At 33.2% G+C, this 27,423-nt stretch overlaps 1 protein-coding gene across 1 annotated transcript in view; it reads right to left on the reverse strand.

The window, feature by feature from the left end:
* Positions 1 to 1,468: 1,468 nt before the first annotated feature.
* Positions 1,469 to 27,423, reverse strand: part of ANTXR2 (ANTXR cell adhesion molecule 2) — a 141,274-nt gene continuing 115,319 nt past the window's right edge. Inside the window, exon 17 of the mRNA XM_019720146.3 lies at positions 1,469 to 2,226. Within this exon, the coding sequence (XP_019575705.1) occupies positions 2,188 to 2,226 (39 nt within the window). The 3' untranslated portion in view covers positions 1,469 to 2,187. The remainder of the gene's footprint in view (positions 2,227 to 27,423) is intronic.

Consider the following 27,423-nt stretch of genomic DNA (forward strand, 5'->3'; position numbering starts at 1 on the left):
ATTGAAGAAAAGAACAGTCGGCCCTGTCCCAGATGCCAATGTGGAACAAAGATCTACCAGAACTCATTGGATGTGCATCTGGCTTCCAAGTCACACTTGCACATATGGATCGTTACTGCCAATAGTGTCATTTGTGAACATATAAGACATGTTGGAAGTCAATGTAATTCTGTCCCTGACCACCAGGATGACTATATAGTCAACCAAACAAGGCTTGAGTTTATGTAGGCTTAAAGAACATGATAGCAGAGGCACAGGTAAAATTTTATTTATGAATACGTAGACACATGACTTTGGATCCAGCCAGCCAGTGACATAAATAAACTTGAGCAAAAGATTCAAACTAGAGGATATGTGTGTGTGTGTGTGTTTGTGTGTGTGTGTTGGTGTGTGTGAATATATATATATATATATATATATATATATATATATATATATATATATATATATATATATTTGTGTGTGTGAGTCAGGCTTCTTGGAGCAGTGCCACAAATCTGGACACCAATCAACAAATCACTCCCATCCTTTGAAAATGGGGGTAATTATACTGGGTTGTTCAAAATCGCTCTTTCCATCTTGTGCACTCACATGCCCGCCAAACATGAAATGCTCGCCTTCTCCCCTCCACTGTGATGGTTGTTGAACTTATTTTTAGTGTCATTTGAAAAGCCTTTGTGCTCATAGAGAGACATCCCACTGACCTGGCCACTGGTCATTGTCTATACCAGTTCACATCAAAGCAGGCGCACTTTGTCAGGTTTCCAGTCAAATATCCATTTCGCATCTGAAGTACAGTATCGAAAGTGACTAGATCATTTGAGCTTTTTCCTTTAGCTGCTGCCTTCTTCCTCCCCCACGGTGTTTCCGCTCACGCTAACATAATTTGGCATCGTCGACATGACACAATGGTGGTTTTTCTAAAAAATTATAATACATAAATTTTCGATGTTTTTGTGGTGGCTGATCCTCCTGAAAATTTAATTTATAAATTGATGAGTGGAGGTCTTTTTTTCTCTACTGAATCATAACCAAGGTAAAGTGCTCCTCAAAATCCAAGGACTGCGCATATAGTAATAGGTCATTCAATGTCAAAAGGCATAAAAAAGATGAGCAAAATCTTCACAGGCTGCTGCTTGCTGTTGCCTTTAATTATATTAATTAAACTTTGAAATTTTCATGCAAAGAGAGTTGCTGGATTGTGACGCTGAGGAGCCCTCGGAGACTTGGCAAAAGAAAAAAACCCTGAGCGGAAGCTTTGTGGTTCCTGCTTCCTTTAAATTAAAAGCAAACAAAATTCCTAGGTATGTTTACAGATATTAATGCTTTATGCACTACTAAACCCTAAACATAGAAAGATGGGTAAATCTACCAATCACAGGGACAAGTTCTCAAATCATGAGTCTCTTACACTCCAATCAAGATCTCTGATTAGAGGCTGTCTTCCTCTGGAAAAACGCTCTATTAATTTTCTTCTTTTCCCGAGTGCATAATGAAAGAAAGGTGTCTTCAAAAACTAAAGGGCAAAATCTTGCTTGCTACCAATACCTTGAGGCGTTCTGTTTACATTTTGTCATGCGTGTGCACTTTTCAGTGTTAGAATGACAAGATTTTCCAGTTGGAACCTTCCCGTAAGGCACATAGTGGTCGGCAACTTGGAAGGCACTTGTGATCTGACAGAGCTAAAAGGCAATGGACTCCTTTATTTGCTTAGCCTGGTGGGAGATTTCATAGTCTGCCTGTGGCTAAACAATCTTGCCATATAAAAACACAAGTGCCATGTTTCCATGTGAAATTCCCTTCTCCATTAAAGATCCATCACAGCCAGTTTTTCTGTGGTTCCTGTTTTGATACCATCATGCTGTTGTTTCTGCTTTGTTCCTCTTCTACACATTCAAACTTTCTTGTATAAACCATAGCATGTAAATTAAAGTTCCTCTTTATTTTCAATGTCATGAATCTGAGTTACGCTGGGTTTCATCAGCTCAATATGTAGATGGCAGAACAAGTGTTTGAAAATGTCTGGTGCAAGCAAAGCAGAAGGCAGAGAAAACATTTCCTGACCGAGAGGAATAAAGCTGCTCTTCCAAAAACTTCTAAAATGCACTTATTTGTTTCTTATTTGGTTGAAAATCAGCAGTGTGAAAGTGCACCATCTTCATACTTCTTAGTCTTCCTGCTTTCCTTTTACTGAGACGAAACTCGGGAGAAGTTTATGCACCGGCCCTAGGAAAGAAACAAATCCTTGTTGAAATATCAAAGAAATTATAAACAAGCTTAAGAACACCTACTTTTCCTGCCTTAATATGTCATTAGTCACGGTAAGGTCAATGTTAAGATGAGACACAAAGTTATAAGTTGTTGTTTTTTTCCCTTTGGGTCAAAGCATGATGGTTCAGTCAGATCTTTTCCACAGCAATTTCACCTACACAATGGTATGGTAAAATTAGAGTTGAAAAAATTCTATGAAAAGAGAAATATGTTATTGCTTTTTAAAGTATAGTGTTACTATTATAGCAATAAAATATCAAAGCCACAACCTTATATGTCTCTTTCTACAATGAATTAAAATTAAAATATTGCTTTATGCAATCTGGTGCTTCTAAAACTAATATAAAACGGTGCTTCTAAAATTCATGAGGAGTACATGTAAGTAGTAAGACTGAAGATAAGGCGTCAAGGAGAAAGGGAAGCGATGCCATCTCTTTGTGATTTGATTGTACAAAACGTTTTTGCAAGAGACTTATTTATAATCTTGCCCATTGTTGTTGACCATTTCTCACAACCGCACACCACCATTTTGTGCTCTCTACTAACAGTGATTATTTGCATTAAACATTTCCAAAGAGACTTTGCCATTGCAATTCCTTGGCAAGTCGATAAAAGGTTGTGGAGACACATTGTTTCATATGTAATTGTAAATAAGATTCATTTGAAAACCAAGTTTCCAATTAGTGATAAAGGATCTCCTCCTTCCCTCTCCTTGGTAGGACACTGCTAATACACGGGACTACATAAATTATGTCCAGATTCCTCAACAAGCCAAAAGCTAACATACTACTTTCTAGTTTAGGGTCAAGATTATCACCCTATTGAGATTTTTCTATTTCTCATAATACCTGCTCTCTAATTTCAGATAATAGAACTTCTCTGTATTTCCCTCTAACTAAGAACAATGCATTCATTTACAATCCATGGTAATATTCAAAAAGAACAACACATATTGTTGGGGGAAAGAACTTGGAACATAAAAAGCAGGATTTTAGTCCATTTTCCTTTCAAAAATGACTACTAAATAAATTTGTCAATTTCAGAAGTTAATGAAGAAAACAGAAAAAAAGCAAAGAAGCAAACCAGTTTCCATTAGTTTTTGACTCAAAGACCAACATTAATCAAATTATCTGTCTTCTATATAATTCTGGAAGCAACATTATTACTACAATTGTCAATTTTATTACTTACTTTGTGCCTAATGTCTACAAATAATATCTGTGCAAAAGGAAGTGGGAGAAAAGCAGAGAGAAGAGCATCTTCAAATGAGGTCAAAATTTGTTGGTAAATGCAATGGTCATAGGTCGGATAGTCAGACTGTATTTCTGTATTATCTAAAACCTTCAAACAAGATCTTTAGAATGAATATTAAGTGAAAATATGCTCTTCTCCAGATTTGCTAAATATGACACCAAATGCCAAGAAAACATTAAAAATGTTATTTTTGTGACATAACTCTTTTCCAAATATTTTTTCAAGGGGGGCAGGGAGGAAAATGACACAATATATATTTGATCAAAGCATTGCTTCTAAGCCACAACAGATATGCAATAAAAATGTAGATATGCCATAAAAATGTATATTAACTATGCAATTAAAAGAGTGATGGAAATTAAAAATATTATCTTCTGGCTGTTTTTCAGGATCAAACAAATATATGAGGGATGATATTGACAGCAAAGATATGAATTAATGACATCTTTTTATCGTACAGTTATGGACCAAAACAGTAGTTTCTCTTTTATGCTTAATTTTGAAAAGAAGTTATCATGAATCTCTACTATTACTTGAGTTTCATCACTAATCAACTAGATTTAGATATAAGGCTCCTTCTCTGACTACTTCTGTTCTACATACCAGATTAATCTTGGAGAGTCTGATTCATTTACTTTAAGCAACTGGATCATTTAAAAAGTGAGACTCACAGTTCACCTGAATTCTCAAAATCACTTCAACACCTAAATTATCCCAGAGCTAAATTTTGTTCTGTCACATTTGGTGTGATTCAATTAAAGACACAGAAACTCAAATAAAGAAAACCCTATTTATTTTGACCCTGAGATCCTAAGTTCAATTCCTCCAAAGTTTGTGATTAAGTATTGATCATCAGCTGCCAGATGTCTATTGATTCAAGTACCCCAAAACCCCCTGCTAAACACAGTTACTTCCTCTGTGGAGTGTTGCCTAGTTCTCTAAGTCATGGGGCTCCTTCCCCAAAGATCCTATTGCATCTCCACTGTAGCCAAAGCACATTATACCACTCTGACCCTTGTTAATTGTGTGTCCAGGGGCAACATTTGATTGCTGTGTAATTCAGCTTCTTCATCAGTAAAATGATGGTTAAAGATTGGGCCTATTCTTAACACTGTTAAAAAAGATTAAATCTGTTGATATACATAAAGCACTTAGAACAGTGCCTAGCATATGGTAAACTCAAAGTAAAAATAAATACTTATTATCCATCGTCCCTCTACAATGTCACTGCACGGTGTCTTAACATGAAGCAGACTTGTAATAAATAATCACCTAAAAACAAATGAATGGATGGATGACGAGGGTATAAATGAATGAATACAAAATAACCAGACTTCCACTGTGGGAGGAGTCAGACATCAAAAATGGGACTATAGAATAAGCATGAATTTTAGAGTGAAAAAAAGGATTACAAAGGAGAAAAATGCAATGGTGGAAAGAAGAAAAGAAAATATAGAGAAACCATAAGAAGAAAAGATAGAAAAGGCATAATCAAGAAAAAGAAGAAACTACTGAATACAAAAGGAAATTTGTATTCAGCATTCCATCAGGCATCTTACTCTCAGGGGATAATTTCATGCTAGCTGCTACCATCTATTTACTATAATATTCTAAAACCAAAGTAACACACCCTGGTTGTAAGTGACTGTGATTAGGTGTCTAAGGCCCTTCAAACACTACTTAATACTATCTTATAAAACCCATCGTGATAATGTTAATTATGTTCAAGGTCATGATGTTTGGGCTGCCACTGATGTCACAGCAAGCAGTCTAAGCCAGACCAATGTTGAGCAATTTTTACTTGAAGAAAATGGGATATGACAAGGTTTACAAGATTTCATATCTTCATGCTTACAGTGCCTACACAGTAAAGGTATATTATCAAGGTAACAAGCAAAGCAATATGCTCATAAAACAGCTGGAACATACAATTCATCAAAAATTAGTACAGAATGGAAAAGAGTATTATTTATTCGTGTTCATTTTTCTGAGAATATTTCGCTTTACTGATAAATAATACAAGTGCTAAAAATTTTTAAAAAGTTAATTAAATTGTTTAATAAAAACTGTTCAATGTAATCTAAACATCCAGAAATATACATAGAGACATATATATATAATTTTAATACTTTATTCTCTATATAGAGATCAATACAAGTATCAGGTAACAGGAGTATATAGTCTTTAGAATAAACCACTAAAATTATATTATGCTAAAATAGATGAATGCAAGATTTCTGCTAGCAAGAGCTAAAATAAATGTATAATATTATACTTAGGCTATATTTTACAAAACAATTTTTAAAATTTGAACACAGGCAACATAAGTATTTATAGAATGACATAACATGTACATACTATAAACTATAATGATTAATATGAAGAAATAACATTAATTTTCCTTATTTTTTGAATTTTTAATTCAAAATTTTTTATAATTTTTCTTGATGTAAAATCATGCATCTAAATAGTGGATAAAATCAAAGTATACTGTTGTGATGCTTTAGGCAATACCCACACTACTTTTTCAATTAGGCAATCTATATAATCAATTTGAATTTGCTATCATGCTTTATAAATCACTAGGCCATCAACTTCAACAATATAGTTGACATAAAATTGAATTAAATTAGTATCTGAGGACTATATTCATTTATAAATGAACTATGAGTGCATTCCTTCTTTTGTCTTGGGAATACAGAATTCCTTGGATGCAATGAAATAATTGTTAAATTTACTTATTTTGCATAACAGGAGATTAGGAGTAAAATTTCCCAATATTTGAAGAAATTAAGATTAGGCAGAATGAACAGAATTTGACTACTGACTTTAGATTATAGCCAAACATGTTTAAGGAATGTTAATTTCAAAATTGTGATAATTTAGATATTGGCTGAATAGGTTATAGTTTACTTTCTCAGTATACCATATAATGAGTTAGGCAAATTAACTGTAAACATGATTACTATGGGTATGTTTACCAACTAAAAATAAAATGTTTTATAGTATATTAGAAATGCATTTATATATTAATAATTGGCATCACTGTAATCTGACCTTGGTATGACAACACTTTATCTGCCTAATAAAAATATAGCTTAAAAGGAATAAAACTCCCTCCCTTTTAAGGTATACAGTCTTATGCAACCTTATATTGATCACATTACCTAATTAATGAGCTTCAATGGCAAGAAAAGAAACTCCATGCATTCTAGTGGAAGTATAAATTAGCAAACACTATGTAGTAAACAGTGTATATAGTTAACAGTTTTTAAAAGCGTATATGCCTTGACACAGTAATTTCATGTTGAGATTCAGCCCCATAAAATATCTAGTCAAAGATTTAAAAATATTTACCACAGGATGTTTATAATAATGAAAAACATAATCAGTAAATTTATATTTATTTCTGTCTAACAATCAGAGAATAGTTAAATAAATTATGATCCATCTATCTAAATATTATGTAACCATTAAAATAGAAAATTCAAAGAAAACTTTTTAAAGATATAGGGAAATGCTAAGTGAAAAAATGCCAAATTGTATATATACATAATTGTAATCATGCAATATATGTCTAATTAATAAAAGACTAACAGAAAATACACCAACATGCTATGAGTAGTGGAATTGCATATGGTTTCTTATATTCTATTTTATACCTTTTCTGTATGTTCATATATTTGATAGTTTAAAAAATTAGTTTTTAGTGTCTGGACGCTGATGGGAACCACTTTGAGCACCTCTTGTAATTCCAGAAGTCAAACGTGACTTGTAGTCATCTTTTGTTATTGGTATATATTGAGTATTACAATTTTAATAGTTTTCCTTTCTTAAAACGTGTACATTTTTTACACCCTCTGTGTTTGTGTATGTGTATGTATATATATGTGATATATATACATATATAAATTCTCAACTTTCTTAATCATAAAGACTCCAAATTCATCTAAACCTAAGACCCTCAACCTCAACCTCTATCTTATATAAAAAGATGATTTCATGTCTATTTCCCTTCTCTGTTGCCTCTTCTTATTCCGGTAGGAGTCAATGAAGTACTTTGCATGTAGCTGATTTCAAATGATGATTAAATTGAACTTAACCTGAAATAAGTTAACATAGATAATAAATATGAACTTGAGATTTATACATGCAAGCATGTTGAAACTATACTATTCTTCTTAAAATCCCGAAAGTTCTTTTACAAGAAAAAAAATCCCTTATGTCTAAAAACTGAATGCTTAACATCATTTTCTTTGGCTGCTAGGAAAAATAAGCGCAGTATGATTCTTTATATACTAGAAATGTATTAACATCCCAGTTCATCTCTTAAAGCAGAGCTCTGTACTGAAGCTTTACTCCATTACCCACTTTCCCTCAGTATAAGAAGGAACAGAATGTGCCAAGGATAAATCACAAACCAAACTTTGTTCATAACAAATTTAAATTCACAATTAGAATCTGTCAGCTTTAACTTCACCGAAGTGATTTTCAGGCAATAACAATTATCTACTAGAATAAGAAGTTCATTGACATTTTTCTGGAAATTGTTCTTGGTAGTTCCTTCCCTTGGGTCTCATAATAAGTAGGGATTGGAAGTTGATGGCCAAAATGAAACTGTCTTGTTGTATGTGACTGCTCTGCAGTTAACTAAACCAAAAGATGAAAACAAGACAATAGTACAAACGGACATGTTTCCTGTTGGTTAACTATTATATAGACTCCAACTCTGTTGCAATATTTGAAAATTGATTTCACCCATTTTTTTCTTTTTTCACTGTAGCCAGTAAGAGTAGCATTAACCAGAGCAAGTGTCATGTTTCCAATCCCTTGAACATTAAAATTCTGCTAGCATTAACGCTTGCAAGCTCCTTTACTAGCTATCTGAACAGGATATATTTCATGGCTAGAACTGTTATGGTATTATGTTCACCTCATAAATATCCATTGACAAGCTGAAGCATACAACTGCACTTCAGTTTAGACTTTTCAAACACATATAGATGATTTATTTATATCCTCATTTCTAAAAAAGAGTTTGCTAAACCTTTATGCTTTGTGCAACAGTAAACAGTGATTCAAATTTAAAGTATACAATGCACAGATACACATAGAAACAGACACAAGACAATTTAAGAGATCCAGGAAATCACGAATATTAGGAAAGGATGTCCACTTGAGGACACAGTGAGCTCTTTGAGTGGAGATTTTCTACAGCAACTGGAGGTACAAGACTGAAGAGAGGGCATATAATGTCATTTCTCATTCTCTCTCTCTCTCTCTCTCTCTCTCTCTCTCTCTCTCTCTCACACACACACACACACACACACACACACACACACGAGGATGCCAAAAAAATGTATACACATTTTAAGAAAGGAAAAAACTATTGAAATTGTAATACTCGTGACAAAGAGTTGGTTCTTTGAAAAGACTAATAAAATTGACAATCCTTTGGCTAGACTCACTAAGATAAAAGGTAAAAGACACTAATAAACAAAATCAGAAATGAAAGAAGGGAGGTTATCACGGATGCCACGGAAATACAAAAGATCACCCAAAAATACTATGAAGCACTATATGCCACCAAATTCAATATCCTAGAAAAAATGGACAAGTTCTTAGAAACATATAGCCTTCCAAGGCTGAACCATGAAGAACTTGGAAAATCTAAACAGACCGATCACCAGTAACGAAATTGAATCAGTCATCCCAAACCTTCCGAAAAGCAAAAGTCCGGGACCAGATGGCTTCACTAACGAATTCCACCAAACCTTCAAAGAGGATCTAATACCTGTTCTGCTCAAACTCTTCCAAAAAACTGAAGAAGAGACAATACTCCCTAACTCATTTTATGAGGCCAACATTACCCTGATACCAAAACCTGGTAAAGATAACACAAAAAAATGAAAACTACAGACCAATATCTCTGATGAATACAGATGCAAGACTCCTAAACAAAATTCTAGCAAATTGAATGCAATAATGCATTAAAAAGATTATTCATCACGACAAAGTGGGGTTCATCCCCGGGGCACAAAGATGGTTCAACACACATAAATCCATCAATGTGATACACCACATAAACAAAATAAAGGACAAAAATCATATGATGATATCAATTGATGCAGAAAATGCATTTGACAAGATACAACATCCATTTATGATTAAAACACTGAATAAAACAGATATAGAAGGAAAATACCTTCACATAATAAAGGCCATATATGACAAACCCTCAGCTAATCCCATAATTAACGGTGAAAAACTGAAGCCCTTTGCTCTACATTCAGGAACTTGACAGGGCTGTCCCTTATCACCTCTGTTTTACAACATACTGCTAAAAGTCATCGCCAGAGCAATCAGGCAAGACAAATAAATAAAAGGCATCCAAATTGGGAATGAAGAAGTCAAATTGTCACTCTTCGCAGATGAAATGATGCTATATATAGAAAACCCTAAAGACTCCACCAAAAAGCTATTAGAAACAATCAACGAATACAGGAAAATTCTGGATACAAAATCAACATACAAAAGTCCATTGCATTCCTATATACTAACAATGAAATCTCAGAAAAAGAAATAATAATAATAATAATAATAAATTCCTTTTGTTATTGCAGCAAAAAGAATAAAATACCTAAGAATAAACTTAACCAACAATAAGAAAGACATATATGCTGAAAACTATAAGACATTTTTAAAAGAAATTGAAGACATAAATAAATGGAAAAGCATTCTGTGCTCACGGATTGGAAGAATCAACATAGTTAAAATGCCATATTACCCAAAGCAATGCACAGATTTAATGCAATCCCCATCAAAATCCCAATGGCATTTTTTAAAGAAATAGAACAAAAATATCATCAGATTTGTTTGGAACGACAAAAGACCCTGAATAACCAAAGCAATTCTAAGAAAAAAGAACAATGCTAGAGGTATCACACTCCCTGATTTTAGCTTGTACTACAGGGCAACTATAATCAAAACAGCATGATATTGGCAGAAAAACAACATGTAGACCAATGGAATAGAACTGAGAAACCAGAAATAAACCCATATAAATATGGACAGATAATTTTTGATAAAGAAGTCAAAAACATACAATGGAGAAAAGACAGCTTCTTCAATAAATGGTGCTGGCAGAATTGGAAAGCCACATGCAAAAGAATGAAACTGGACTGTTATCTGTCACCATGTACCAAAATTAATTCAAAATGGATCACAGACTTAAGCATAACACCTGAAACAATAAACTGCATAGAAGAAAACATAGGTACTAAACTTATGGATCTTGGGTTCAAAGAGCATTTTATGAATTTTACTCCAAAGGCAAGGGAAGTAAAAGCTAAAATAAATGAATGTGACTATATCAAACTTGAAAACATCACACAGCAGAAGAAACCACCGACAAAATAAAGAGGCAACCAACTGAATGGGAGAAGATTTTTGCAAACAACACCTCTGATAAGGGGCTAATATCCAAAAATATACAAGGAACTCATATAACTCAACAAAAAAAAAACAAACAACCCAATTGAAAAATAGGCAGAAGACCTGAAGAGACATTTCTCCAAAGAAGATATACCAAATGGCAAATAGACGTATGAAAAAATGCTCAGCATCACTAATCATCAGAGAAATGCAAATAAAAACCACAATGAGATATCACCTCACCCCAGTCAGAATGGCTATCATCAACAAGACAAATCGTAACAAATGTTGGGGAGGCTGTGGAGAAAAAGGAACCCTCATACACTGCTGGTGGGAATGCAGACTGGTGCCGTCGCTATGGAAGGCATTGTGGAGGTTCCTCAAAAAATTAGGAATAGAATTACCATATGACCCAGCAATCCCTCTCCTGGGTATCTGCCCACGAAAACATTTATCTATAAAGACAAGTGTGCTCCAATGTTCATTGCAGCTTTATGTATGGTGGCCAAGACATGGAAACAACCAAAATGTCCTTCAATAGATCAATGGATAAAGAAGTTGTGGTATATATATACAATAGAACACTATTTGGCATTAAAAAAAGATGAAATAGGACCATTTGTGACAACATGGATAGATCTTGAGATTATAATGCTAAGTGAAATAAGTCAGACAGAAAAGGTAGAGAACCATATGATTTCATTGATATGTGGTATATAAATCGAAAACAACGAAAGAACAAAACAAACAACTGAAAGAACAAAAACTCACAGACATAGACAATAGTTTAGGGTTTACCAGAGGGTAAGTGGGGAGAGGGGAGTGGGGCTCTAGAAGAGGGTAAACAGGGTCTAATATATGGTGATGGAAAGAGAACTGACTCTGGGTGGTAAACACACAATGTGTGATACAGATAATGCATTACCGAATTGTTCACCTTAAATCTATGCATTTTTACCAACAATTCTCACCCCAGTAATCTTAAAAAAAAATTGTAATACTCAATATATACCAATAACAAAAGATGAATACAAGTCACGTTTGACTTTTGCAATTATAAGAGGTGCTCAAAGTGGTTACCATCAGTGTCCAGACACTTCTTATTACGGCGACCTACTGCCTGAACAATGTTGACCAAAGTGTCACCTTGTATACATTATTTGGCACCCCGTATATAATATACATACATACATATATAATATATACCATGTTTCCCCAAAACTAATACCTAGTCGGACCATCGGCTCTAATGCGTCTTTTGGAACAAAAATTAATATAAGACCAGGGATTATATAGTATTGTATTATATTATATTATATTATAAGACCTGGTATTATTAAATTATATTATATTACATTATATCTGGTATTATATTATACTATATATTGTATTATATATTATTTTATACCTGGTCTTATATTAAAATATATATATATATATATATATATATATATATATATATATATATATATATACACACATACATATATATGTGTGTATATATATATATATATCACACACACCCAGAAATCATTGTTGTAATACCTTCTCTTGGGCCTCATGATAAGTCATAATGAAACGTAGATGTCAAAAGAGATGTATATATATATAATTAGAAAAGAATTCCATATCTTTTTAGCTGGTTAACATTTTTTGTTGTTTTTGGACACATCATATAGGCAGTATAGGAATAATTTTCTAATTTTTTCTCTTTCTAATTATTTTCTCTTTCTAATCTCAATTAGACTACTAATTATGTCTTAGGTGTTAAATCGATAGTAAAAAATAACTACTTAAAAAAATACAGCTTCAAGCTATAGAAAAACAGAAAATAAATTTTGCACATGTACATAATACCATGACTGATATTAGTAAAGAATTGAAAACAACACAAATATCCATAAGTAGGAACAAGATGAATAATCTATAAGATATAGCAAGATAATGGAATATTATAAATAAAATACAGCTGTTGAAAATAAGGAAAATCTGTATACACTATTGTGGAGTGATGACCAGGATTTATTAAGGGAAAAAAAATCAAGGTGCATATAGTACACACATGATGTTGTATTTTATATTACAAAGGAAGAAAATATACTAGAATTAATATATACTTATATTTTCAAAAAGAAAGAAAAAAAACTAAATTTGCTTTGAAAACAAAATTAATTACTGATAGGTGGAGAAAGGGCGCAGAGTGGAGTGATGAGAATGTAAATAACATATCTTTGAATAGATCTTGTTATATGCTATCAAATGCAACCATGTAAATATTTTACATTTGCAAACAAAACGTTATGTAAGAAAAAGAAATCCCTACAAACTAAAATAGTCTTCACTAAGTGCAAGGCAGAACCTGCCAAAAGCTGAGGACATGGCAGGAAAGCCAAGAGAGATCCCTCCACAGTACATGAGGAGTTCCTTGAGAACAAAGAAGTAGTCAACTGAAGTCTGGGAGAAAGGCAAGACAAAAGAGAACTATTTCCTTCTTCAAAGACACATGTGGCCTTCCCCAGGGGATAGGAAACAGCTCACTGAATGTTTGGGGCATGGCAAGAGGAATGAGAAAAAACAGCCCTGAGGTACCCAGGGCCATCTTGAACCGTAAGGCAGCAGTCTGTTGAAACTTTGGAACAGAAGAACTGAGAAAGATCCCTCCAAAGCTCGTGGGTCCTTCTCAGAGTACAAGGAATTGACTAGTCATAGGCTGCAGGCAGGGAATCAATATGAAAACAGGTCTCTCAAGGTACAGAAAATGGTGGTGGGGGCGAGAGGGTGAGGTGGGGGTCAGAGGGACAGGATCCTGACAGTAAAGAGAACTCCACTGCAACCCAAGAAGCTCACAGGTATATTGTAAAGCAGAGCAGGGGGGCGGGGGGCAGGGGGTTGTTCTGTTGAAAGGAAATCCAGAATCCTGCTCTGCAATTTTCTGAAGCGAGTAGTAAACTGAAAATAACTAAGATGGCAAGATATCAAGTCCCAGCCCAACTACAGAGGGGCAACACGAAGAGGAATGACAGAGGAAATGGTTTACATGTTTCTAAATGTAAATATTACCTAGGTTAGTCCCAATTTTTATGTACAATGTCTACCATGAAAATCACAAATTATGATATACACAAAGAAGCAAGAAAATATGATCTACAATCAATGGAAAACACAATTAGGCAAATCTACAGTTAATAGACAAAGATTTCAAAATAATTATAATAGACATATTTAAAGTTCTAGTGAGAAAAGTGGATAGCATGCATGAAATATGGTAAATTTCAGCAGAGATATGAAATTTATAATTAAAAACAAAATGGCTAAGTTAGAGAGGAAAATGCAGTATTACGAATAATATTTTTGATTCATGTAAATTAGACCAGACATAGCAGAAGAAAAACTCATTGGATTTGAAAGAAGGAGAACAGAAACTGCCCAAGTGGAAAAACTAAGAGAAACGAATAACTAAAGGGAATGTGAGACTTGTGGGAAAATATCTAATGCTCTATCATAGGAGTAATTGATGTCCAGGGAAGAAGAGAAAGAATGGGGCAGAAGGAAAACTGAAAAAATAATGACTGTGAACTTCCTATATTTGATGAAAGGCATAAACCTACATATCAAAGAATCTTAGTGATCCTCAAGCAATATAAATACATAGAAAACCATATCAGAGAATATAAAGTAAAACTTATGAACACCAAAAAATATCATAAAAGCATAATTCTCTGTTCTTCATCACCACCTCCAAAGACATTATACAGATACTCCTCAATTTATGGTGGGATATGCTCCAATAAACCCATTATAAATTGAAAGTATCATAAGTCAAAAATGGATTTAATACACCTAATTTCTGAACATCATAGCCTAGCTCACCTTAAATATTCTCAGAACATTCGCATTAACCTACAGTTGGGAAAAATCATCTAACACAATAAATACACTTCAGCATGTCAGTTGTTTACCCTTGTGGTCATGCAGCTGGCTGAGAGCTGCAGCTCACTGCCACTGCCCAGCATCATGAGAGAGATTCGTACTGCATATTGCTAGCCCAGCAAAAGATCAAATTCTAAATTTGAAGTATGGTTTCTACTGAATGCATATCGCTTTTGCACCATCACAAAGTTGAAAAATTGCTAGTTGAATTACCATAAATTGAGAACTGTCTGTATACAAAGAAAACATCCATAAGTATAACAGCCAACATTTTATCAGAAACAATGGAGGACATAAGATAATGGAACTCTCTAAAGACATTTTAAGACAAGCAAAATCTGACATAATTTATCTGCAATAGACTTGAACAACAATAAGTACTAAAAGAAGTTCTTGAAACTGAAGGAAAATACATTAAATTGGAAGCCGAAATTTTCAGGAAAAAATAAAGAAAACAAAACAGTAAATTAAATGAATAAATAAGAAATATAAGTACATAAAAGAAGTAAAAATTTCTTTATGACATCATTGATTAAAGCAAAAAATAATATCACATTACTGAATTAATAACATATGTAGAAGTAAAATACATGACAATAAGAGTGCACAGAATTTGAGAGGGAAATGGAAATTAGGCCCCTGTAATGTTTATATATTGTTCTTAAACTAGTATAATATTATTTGATGGTTGTGTGTGAAATATTAAAGAAGCATATTGCTATTTCTAAGAATAAATAGAACAGCAAAGAAATGTTTTACTTCATTCATTAGTCTTAATTTTACTAATACTATTTTATTATTAATTTATAGCTATATATGTTAATTATAGGACAGAGCAAATAAGTAAGTACTTTAAGGCCAAGATTTGTCATGAATGAGAAAAGAGGTACAAGCATAAATTCAAAAATATTCAGTAAGATTACTTAATGCTAAATTAGAATTAAAAATATTACAAACTCACAACTTTTTTCAAAACTATTGAATTTCCTAGCTTTACCTGCTGAAAATGCTTAGAGGCAATGACAACCCATTACCAATTAGCACCCCTATTATCCAAAATGTGTTCTCTAAATATCATTATCCACTAAAAACATCTAGGGCTCTTTGGAGTTGAATGTTTTATTCCAGTTTTAAAATAGAAAATGTAGCTGATTAGCCTGGGACATATTAAGTCACAACAAAAGAAATTTATCAAAAACAAATGTGGACCAAGTCAAAAATATATAATAACCAATATGATTGATCAGGCTTTTACCACCTGCTTTCTCTGATTTATCTCAGCATCATTAATAGTAGAACAATTGACGTGATGCATTATAAAATGCACAGCACCAGTTATGAATAATCTATGCCCAAAGAAAAAGCTGAATCTGAATCAGAGTAAAATGGTACAGACAATAAGTATATATGAGTGTGTGCTGGGGACCAGTGCTAGAGGCATTGTAATTTTATAAAGTGTTCAGACAGCACTTGAGAAGACATTCAAAGGAAGTCAATGAAATTGTAACTATCTGGAGAAGTGCAAAGGCCCCAGGGTGAAAGCATCTTTGCCATGCCTGTAGAAAAATAATAGATATTGTGGCAAGAGCAGATTAAGCAATGGAGAAAGTGGAAGAGGGGATGAGAGAGAAGGAGAGACACTATCGTGCAAAGCCTTGGAGCAATAACTGTTATAAATCCTCTTTTTAAAAACTCTCTCTCTCTCTCTCTCATTCTCTCTCTCTCTCTCTCTCTCACACACACACACACACACACACACACACACACACACACACACCAGACAATATCAGAATAAAGAAATAAAACTACAACAAACATTATGTCAAATAATGGTTAACTGAAAACAAAATCCATATTTAAATTATGCATTTAGGAAAATGTTATAAAAATCCAAATGAAGGCATATGACATCACTACAGTTTAATCAGGTGGGAAACAGAATAAATTAATTTACTCAGTGTGTGGAAGAATGCTGCATGAAAACACTTCATTTTCACTAAAGTATTTCTGGGCTTGAAAGTTTAACCTCAGATGTTAATACCATACAACAAATTTTTTATAGGTAATTCATGTACTTTTTCCTAGAAAATTAGGCATTGAGATGATTTGTCTTAAACTGCGTTTGGCACATTTAAAGAGAAATCCTGAAAGCTTCTGTACCATTAACACTGAAAAACATTTACTGAGTGGTTTTCCTAATGGAAGACTCTAGGTATGCAAACAATTTACCCATACTTAAATTTCTAAGAATTAAACCCAGAGTTAAGTTTCTAAGAACTTTTGGGACCCTAAATTAACAGTATATGTTGTCCCAGTCAAAAAATTAGTAATAGACTGGGTGGTAAGCACACAATGTGACATATGGATGATGTGTTATAGAATTGTATGCTTGAAACCTATATAATTGTACTAACCATTTTGTCACCCCAATAAATTTAATTTAAAAAATTAATAACTAAAAATATATTGATGAATTCAGCCTACACTTGATTCATACAGATTATCATTAGGTGTCTCCACTTAAAAGTATTCACAGCTCTTTGGGTCATTTGTCAGATGGCTAAATTCCCTGCTTTTATGAGCAGGTGCAAATTTGAACACACATTTCATACATAGCCACAGGGTTTATATTGCGAAGATAGATGCCACTGTGACCCAGATGTCATTTCACTGATCAGTGAGTATACAATAGCATTTAATGTGAATCCTTGCTCACAATTTGAAATTAAACTAAAAGTGCATCAATTTTGTCCCTTAATCAATACAGTCATTCCCTGTCTAAATAACATATCAACTAACAAGACTCGTAAAACAACTGTTTTAAACCATCTTTAGTGATATAATTCACCCCCCCTAAAATGGAAAGAATAAACTTTCAAAGTTAAACATTTATACAGGTACATGCATTTAGATATATTCAAATAAGTAAACAAACATGATTGTGATAGTGTTTCAGAATGCTAATTACTTATTTATGTGTAATCAGTTACTTCTATGGACAAAGTGCAGTTTGCTTCTTGGTCTACAGAACTCAAAAATACTAAAGATATTTACATTTAAGAATCAAATAACAAAATGAGGTTGCCTTTGATTATTTAATCTCCATTTGATGGTTTATACATAATTACTCAATGTAAGTCCCAGAAACAGAAACTAGTTTAGGTCTATCTACAAGTAAATTATTGGTGTCTAGTGTTAGTGCAAAATAGATGATATAGATAGATCGATAGATCGATAGATCGATAGATCGATCGATCGATAGATCGATAGATCGATAGATAGATAGATAGATAGGTAGATAGATAGGTAGATAGATAGATAGATAGATAGAGCATAGATATATAGATGTGGATATAAAATGTCCATTTTCAGATAGCTTTGAGAAACAAATTCTGATATTCTAAGACAAAATGATTTGATAAACAAGAAATAATATAGTCTAATATCCTACTTCAAAAATATACTTAGACTAGATAATAGCAAAGTTGGTTCAGCATTATAACAACTCTTCTAATTTTTTAAAACAAATATAAGTATTTGTTTAATCTCTATCTTTTGTCCTAGATTGTAATTTCCATGATGTTTTTTTTTTTCACTAACATTTTGCAAATGCAATGTTCACCCTATAGTTTAAGTTCTTACAAATATTTGCCAAATTAATGATAAATACTGGGTTTGAAATATTAAATTTGATCTATGTGCCTAATATCTCTGAAACATAATTGATATTGATATTTGTATGAAATTGAGAAAGTTCAATCTAACAACACAGTGATTAGCAAGCTACAAAATAAAATATAATGGTTCACTTGTCTAAACATATAAACACAAAATTATAAAACTATACTTCAGTTTTTACTAACTGACTTATAATTAAGCAATAGTTCCATGGGCAAAAGTCTTCCTGGTTTATTTTGTGGCACGAATATTCAAGCACTCCTAGATGTCCCATTTCTTATATGTTGGCTCAATGGCTAGGCATAACAGGGTAATGACTGAACTGCAGGATAGAAGTGTTTGAAGCCGGGAAACAAGTAGGCATCAGAGAGGAAATGAACTTGATGTCAATTTTAAATAGAGAGCAGATGGTTGGAAATGGAGACAGTTTCAGGCCTGAAACCACCAACAGACAGGGAAGATAGAAATAAAAGTATATATTCTAAGTCTATTATGATTCTTAGATCTAAATACAACACATGTTTTGACAAGCAGGAAGTGGTCATTATGAGCAACATAACCACATGCAAACCATATTATGCAGTAGTGAAATATTAAGTCAGTGCCCAGTCAATTGATTTCATGAGTGTTTATTTTCCTCTATGCCTCTGTTATTTTCTGTCAAAGAAGTCAATATTCTTTCTTCGTACAAGTGGCATACATACTGTTTGGTATCTCTATGTGTGTCAATAAAATTCCAGAGACCATGTTATGCATCAAGGGGGAATTATTCCACATTTATTAATTATTAATATCATGACATTTGAAAACAATATAGCATAATTCATTCAGAGTTCCCAAAACACTTATTTTTAAAACACCCTCAAAATTGATGGCATTTGCTGACAAATGTGAAAGTTTAACATTTAGTTGATAATGGACTCTTTATCAAAAAGTAAAGATTGGGACTTAAAAAGAATGAAAACATTCTTTGAAAGAATAAAACATAACTTGATAAATCAATTTCAATTCCTACATATTGCTTAAAATTAATGAAAAAGTTCTTACTCTACAGTGCATTGTGGGAGTTGTTCTTCCATTGGTGAGAGATTATTGGAGAAATTATTAAATCTAGGGCAGGACTGGAGCACAGAACACAATTCTGAGTCAGAAACATAAAGGAAAAGACAAGAAACTGCCCTTTTCAATTGCAAAAAAAAACCCCACAAAAAACAAAAAAGAAAGTTAGGGTTCATAAAGCTTGCTTTCTTTAAATGCAGTCTCTGCTACACTTTTTAAATATGACAATGAAAATTCCATTTCAAAATCATTCCATCTGAAAACATCTCTTTGAAACAAAAGAGAGGTGCTCATAGTCATGCACCAGCACAATGCCATAGTAAAAGCTGTGTCGAGCTGTCAGGCCCTAACCTAGCATCCAGAAAGGCTATGTGAGATGACAGTGTAATGGGCTGTTTGAATGTCATCCCTGAGAAAAATCCAACTGCAGCTGCACGTTTTTAGATTTCAATCTGAAAGATCGGTCATTGTAAATATATATCATTGTATTTCTTCATCAGCGTCAACACTTATCTTTGGAACTTAGGGAAGACTGAATGAATAAAATATTCTTGTATTGGCAAACCCCAAACCTGGACAATCGTTAGCAACATTTTTGTCTCTTTTGACAACATCAGTGCAACTTGCGAAAAGAAAGCCAGATGTTCATTCTATTTGGTGCTATTAAAAAATCTGTTTTACAGTCTTATATTCAGTTTCTTTTTCCCCCAAATGATAATAGCATTGAAGCCTTTGATAATGATGAAAACATATTTTAATGTGGGCTTTTTGGTACTTCTAGCTTTAAAGATACAACTCAACATATGTTTAAAACAGAGCATATGAAAATAAGAAAAAGCAAATCTGAGTTCCAGGCACAAATATTGTTTCAAAAGCTACTTTATAGTAATTTAAAATCATGCAGTCTCAAATCTACTGAGACATAATCTAACAAAAACATAATCTCTTTGCTGTAATCATACTAACCTTCAGGATTTAAATTTTCCACAGTTGATATCTCATTGTTCAGGTTCTAAAAAATTCATTCCCAGATTTTAAAAGGATTACATCAAAAGAGTCCTTCTGTTTGTGTGATTTGGGGTCATTTCTTATTGAACAATATAAAAATAACACATTTACAAATCAGTCAGTGAATTAATTAGCAGCAACCAGTTAGTACTGTTAGTGTAACAACATCCATCTATCCACTCAACTGCATTATCACAGAGGTGGTGTCCATGAACAAGTATTGAGCAAACAAAGCCTGACAAAGAATAATTTAACATCATTCAGTTCTCTAGACAAGAAAAAAAATGTAAGGCATTTTTCTTTTGTTGCTTTTCACTGCAATGGGAAAAACCACAAACTATACTGAACAAAATAACCTTAGAAATTATCTACCACCAATCAGTGTGTTCTTAAAACCACTTCAATGTCTTATGTTCTTTACCTTGGGAGACTGTATATAAAAATTGATTCAACATAATGACTTTGGGAAACTCAACACTGCCCACAATTTGCTGAATTAATAGTGATTAATATGTGTTGAATAAGTCAACCAATATTTTTCAGTAAGAATTTCAATCCAATTTAAGAATTAATACTCTATTTAAGATAAATATGTTGTATATGTTTTTGAAAGCATTTAGTTAACCAGAATATTAAACTTACCAAAACACAGAAATCCCAATCATGTCTACAAAATGTTATTACACCATGATATCAATGAGATAGGAATTGTGTTTAATTTGATGTCAGAAGGTTCTAGTTCTAACCTTACCATTTTACAAACTACATGTCAACATCCGGTCTAGAAAGTTGTGTTAGCTTATGTGGATGGAAAGAGGAATGAGACAGTTGCCATACGGAAGCATACAAAGAGATGTGATTTTATGCTTAGAAAAAAAACTGGGAATTTACGAAGATCTCTAAAGACTTGCATGTGGAAGTAACTATTTTATTTTAAAAATAAATTAATTTCACCAAATGTGGAGATGACTGAACATAAGATGTCTGTAGATATTTTTAAATGAACTAAGTACTCCAACTACATTTCTTATATAAGAAAACTGCTATGAGGTTACCATAATTTATCATATAAGTATTTTATCTTTGTATTCCTAAGTCAAGCAAAATACCTGAGTTGGAAGTATATATTACCTATTCACATATGGAAAAAGTAGAAAAGTCGACACTAAGAAACCTGCCATTATCCTACTTCACACCCACTAGTATAGCTATTATGAAAAAAAAATTGATAAATAAACAGCTAATAACAAGTGCTGGAGAAGATGTAGAGAAACTGGAACCTCATGCATTACTGGAGGAATTATAAAGTGGTACAGCCACTGTGGAAGACAGTATGATGGTTCCTCAAAAAATTAAACACAGGATTCCACATGATCCAGAAATTCCACTTTGGGTGTATACCCAAAAGAATTGAAAGCAGGGACTGAAAACAGATATTTGTATGCCCATTATTTGCAAAATAGTCAAAAAGTGGAAATCCAAATGTCCATCGACAGATGAATGGATACATAAAATGTGGTATGTACACACAACGGAATATTATTCAGACTTTAAAAAAAAATGAAATTCTGATGCATGCTACAATATGGATGAGCCCTGAAAACATTATGCTAAGTGAAGTAAGCCAGACATAAAAGGACAAACATTGTATGATTCCACTTTTATGTGGTATCTAAAGTAGCACAATTCATAGACACAGAATATTAAATATTAATTGCCAGGGGTTAGGGGGAGGGGAGATTGGGGATTTATTGTTTAATGGGTATAGAGTTTCAGTTTGGGATGATGAAAAAGTTCTGGAGATGACTAGCAGTGATGGTTGTACAACAATGTCAATATACTTAATGCTACTGAATCGTATACTTAAAAATGGTAAAATATATATTTTACCACAATGAAAAATTATTATGTATAGGATTTTAAAATCAGTTGACATATTAACATAATTTACAGAAATGAGTGATAAGGTGAATTGAAAATATACAAAAATCAAAAAAGTGTCCATATTACAGTAATTATAAGTTAGGAATATTAGAGAAGAATTATGTTTAAATAAAAACATATTAACTTATTTTAAATATATAACAGATTTTATTATAAATTACTAATATGTGGTTATTTCTCCATATATTTATCATGATTATTTGATATACCAAGCTAGTCAATTAGTGTTAATTAAGTAAAACTAATGATGACACATAACAAAGAAATAACTAGCGCTTAATATGTATTTGCATAACATATATTCAAGACTGACACTTCAAAAGTTAAGTCAAAATCCTATTTTAGATATAGTATTATCCTAGTCTGAATAGAATGCTAACAGAGTCAAAATCTTAACTATATGTCACAGTTGGGAATAAGTAATTCAGAGCAGAATAATTATCCTGATAAATGAGAGTGGGAGGCAAAGGAGTTACTGGTTTCCCCCAGCCTCTGTTCTGTTCCCTCAGTCATCAGAGTTGGCCCCAGCAGAAGTCTTCTCTGCTATTGTAGATGACCACTACTGAGCTCACAGACTTGGTCATCAAAGACAAAAATGTAAAGATTCTAACTGTCGTTAATAAAAGAATAGTTTCGTTAGCTGTTCTCAATGTGGCTGCCACCACTAGTGTCTTCAACTGACACAGGCCTCGGTGCCTAGGACGGGAGCAAATGAGATGGCATTTTTCTCCTCGTGCTAACATTGCTGTACCACTGGGATTCTGAAGACCTTTCCAAATGGATAAATAGCTAAATACACATAATAGAAAAGCAGAGAAACCAGTTAGTCCTTTCCTAAGGGCTTTAAAAGCACTGGAATTATTTAAGCATCACAATGGTCCTCTGTGGCAGGTATTAATATCCTGACTATACACATGAGGAAACTGATGTTCGGAGCAGGCAAGCGATTTACTCGAAATTCCATGTAATTGGCCACTCCAGGATCTGCACTCAGGAGAGTCAACCTCCAACACACATAACCACAAAAGTCTATACCTTAGATATTTGCATAGATCTTTTAAGACTACATCAGAGATAATGAAATACTACTGGATGGGAATACATGGGGACAATGCCTATCTTTATGAAATTTAAATCCAGTTGGAATACAGAAATTAAATACATTATAAATTATTGTCTGAAGAACATTATGAAAAGGAATATAATTATATATTAGGGAAACTTATACGAGACAGAGACCATACTTGAAGACCACAGAAAGTGAACTTTCTCTGGAACTCTAGAACTGAAAGCACAATATAAGCTAGTACACAAAGATAACTGTGGATTAACTACATTAAGTCCTACAACTTTGTACATTTTTCCATTTTGGATGGACTTCTTTACAAGAATGTATTCACATTTCCATCTTCCTACGCTGAGTTGTCTGTACATGTTTTCATATTTTAGACAAAGCGTTGTAATGATGAATATTGATCAGTATACCAGGGTGTGGCCCAGCAATATCCTCAGGGCATTCTGGGAGATGTGAAGCTGTTTCTTCTTCCATCAAATGGCCCCAGCTTGCAGGGTTTGTGTGAGTCTTGCATCTATCAGTCCTGTCACTGTCTCCCTTGCAACTTTTAACTCTCATTACTGTGCTGTGTCCATCTTTCACAGACCCTCTCTCCCATTCTATTCACTGTACTGCTTCTAATTTGCTACATACATGGAAACCAGATAAGAGACCCACTACAAGTAGGTATAAAATAGAAACAGAGATTAGTGTAATGAGCTGGATCTATTTACATCTATTTTTGCTGATCAGAGAGTTATTTATCTATTTATTTCCATTTACAGTTCTAGAGTGTACTTTAGATATAGGAGTTGCTGATCTATTTTGCAATACCCTACAGTTTAAAAAAAAAACACCATAATCTCATAAAGATTCTACAGAATAAATTCAGTGCTGATTATATGTTGAATATAGAACCATACTTTTCCTATAAATGATTGTAATATTCTCAAGTCTACATTTCAACACGTATACCAAAATAGAGTCCAATTGAAGCAGTCTACCAAATCTAAACAACAAAGCCAAACCCACATTATGTATATTCACTGTCACATAAGAAGTGCACACATATTTAAATTGTACATAATTTCTCTCAACTTGAAAATTTTGCAAATGTGTTTTGTTGTATTTCCTTATTTAAATGCTTGGTTTGAACTTCTTTTGCATATCACAGGCTAAAAGTAAATAGCTATTATACATACATTTTTTTCAGAGAAAGCAAATGAATAGAGTTAACTTTATAAGGGTTGAAGTCAGGGACACCAGCTGCAAATATTTTATGCTCACCAATGTGTCTCCTTTCCTAAATTCTACTTGTGCCAACAGTGAGTAAAATAAATGCTCTAGGATATCTCTCATTCATATTCTCTCTCTCTCTCTCTCTCTCTCTCTCTCTCACTCTCCCCCCCCCCCCCGTCTCTCTCCCACCCCCCACTTCTTCCAGATAAATGCCAGTCATTTGGCCAGGGCTAACTCACAGAAGGTACAGCAGGCACAGATGGTACTAATGCATAAATGTAATCTAGCAAAAGAATGCCAACGCCAACCCAGAAAAGGTTCCAAATAACTGCAGTGCACTTACAGGAAGTCTGTGATTGGCAAGGTTAAAGCTGCAACTGTGAGAGCTCACTATTTGTTCCCAGATCAACAATAGAAATGCTTGATCAAATGATTATATTTAATTTATTTGCCACAAATGTATTAATTTAGATGGCATTTAAATAAATGATATATCCTTAGAAATAATACTAAATGAGGATAATTTAATTTACGCAATGTCTGAATGCATTCACAAATCTGTGTGTATCTGAGTATCTGTAACTCTTTCCTTCCCATTCTCTATTTTCTTACCTCATAAAGGTATTCTGATGTACATTCAAATTTATTGTAAACTGCTAATATAATGTTACTTTGAGAATAGTTAATATTTTTTCTCTTTTTTTTTTCTACCAAGTCATATCACCATACCCTAAATTTAGAATGCCCACAAAATATCCATTGTATAGGTAAACTAACTAAGGTCTTCAATATTCACTTTTAATTAAATTTTAAATACAAGCAAAACATTAATAAAATTAACTTTGTTTAGTAATCCTATCTGTGCCTATCCCATGGTTAAGTTTGTTTCATGAAGAATGTCACCAAGAAGAGAAAAGTGTTAAATATTTAGTGTATGATTCAGTCTAGAGGTAGCAGGAAGATGAGTGAAGGAGACATTCCAGGAAGGGACCGATAGCAGGGAAGAAAGGATTCCCCTATTTAATTATTTAAATGACTCACAACAACTCTTAATGGCATAAAGGAGGGATGCATTTCCTTGGAGAAAGATATTCCTAATTCTTCATTATAAACCTACTTGTTTTCTCCTCAAATATACCCAAGTTGTAATAAAAGTAATCATTGCTACATTAGTTATAATGGTGCCCTTTCCATCATTGAAATTATTAAATATCCAAACACAGAGGATTCCTAAATTGACTATAGTAAAATGCTTGGTAAAATGTTATGTGGCTATTATCTTGAAACCTATTTAACAATATAAAAAATAATGATATTATTTTAAAGGATAAAAGTTAGTATTTATATATGTCATGTATATTTAAAAACCAGGTTCAAAAAAAAAAACTATGAAGTATTACTTTCTTTCATACTTTTGGCTTATATAATATGAGAAGATACTTTTTTCTTCTTTGTCTTGAAACTTTTGCAATTTTTCTTTAATAAGTACAGATTTGTTTTGTAATAAGAAAAAAATTAAAAGAAAACTTACCACCTTAGTGGTTTTACCCTACCTCTTCATACACATTCATACACACACACACACACACACACACACACACATCTCAGCACTGAATCAAATTACTGGAGGAAACTAAATAGCTGTTAATAACTTTGAGTTTTTTCTCAGCTACAAAATGTGGCACAGAAAAAACATGTATGGGAAAAAGCAATAGAACAGAATTTCTGTGACAAGAGCAGCAGTAAATGACTGTCAATACTTTTAAATAGGATGAAAGGAATGATCAAGAATATGCGCTCTTTTTGTCTTTGGAAACCAAATATACAATTAGGGAGTCATTTAACTCAAAGCAATGTATCTTTTCCATCTTTTCTCCTCATTTATAAAATGTGGAAAACAGTAGTACTGCCTCATAGAGTTAGTGAGAGAATTGTAGACATGCACCGGAAGCCCAATGCCTGATACATGATAAACTCTAATAAATGCGTGTATTCTTCCTACCATGTCTGTCTAATGGAGATGAACAAGCAAATAGTTTGATACATAGCATTGTTTTAAATAAAATTTCAAAGGATGAAAAACAAGAACAAAAACAAAACACCTTCATTGGTCAAATTCCAAACCAAAGAAATATTTATGTATTCAGCAATTCTTTTCATGAAGCATAGGCTCTAGTAGTTGGAGTGAGATCTAGTGTGCTTTCAGAGGACTCTGGGCATTATATTAAGAAAACAACAAAACAGGGCTGGCCATTGCTAAGAATTGACAGGGCATGCTCCTAAAATTAAAGTGCATGCCATCTACCAATGTGAAGAGTTTTAAAATTGTATGTTTCCTTTGAAAAAAAAAGGTATGACCTTGGCCAACTAGAACAAGCACCCTTCCCTCCAGGCTGACTCAGCCTGACCACAAAGTGGGCTGGATTTCAGTGACCACCACCATTACTCCCTCAGTTTCTACCTTTACGCAGGACATCATTTGCTCAACTCAAAACAGCATTCCTGAAATTATATATAATGTGTGGTGGTCCATCATGGACAACAAATGTGAA

Source organism: Rhinolophus sinicus, chromosome 1 (genome assembly GCF_057876585.1).
Source record: "Rhinolophus sinicus isolate RSI-liver-muscle chromosome 1, RSI-T2T, whole genome shotgun sequence".
Lineage (NCBI taxonomy): Eukaryota > Metazoa > Chordata > Mammalia > Chiroptera > Rhinolophidae > Rhinolophus > Rhinolophus sinicus.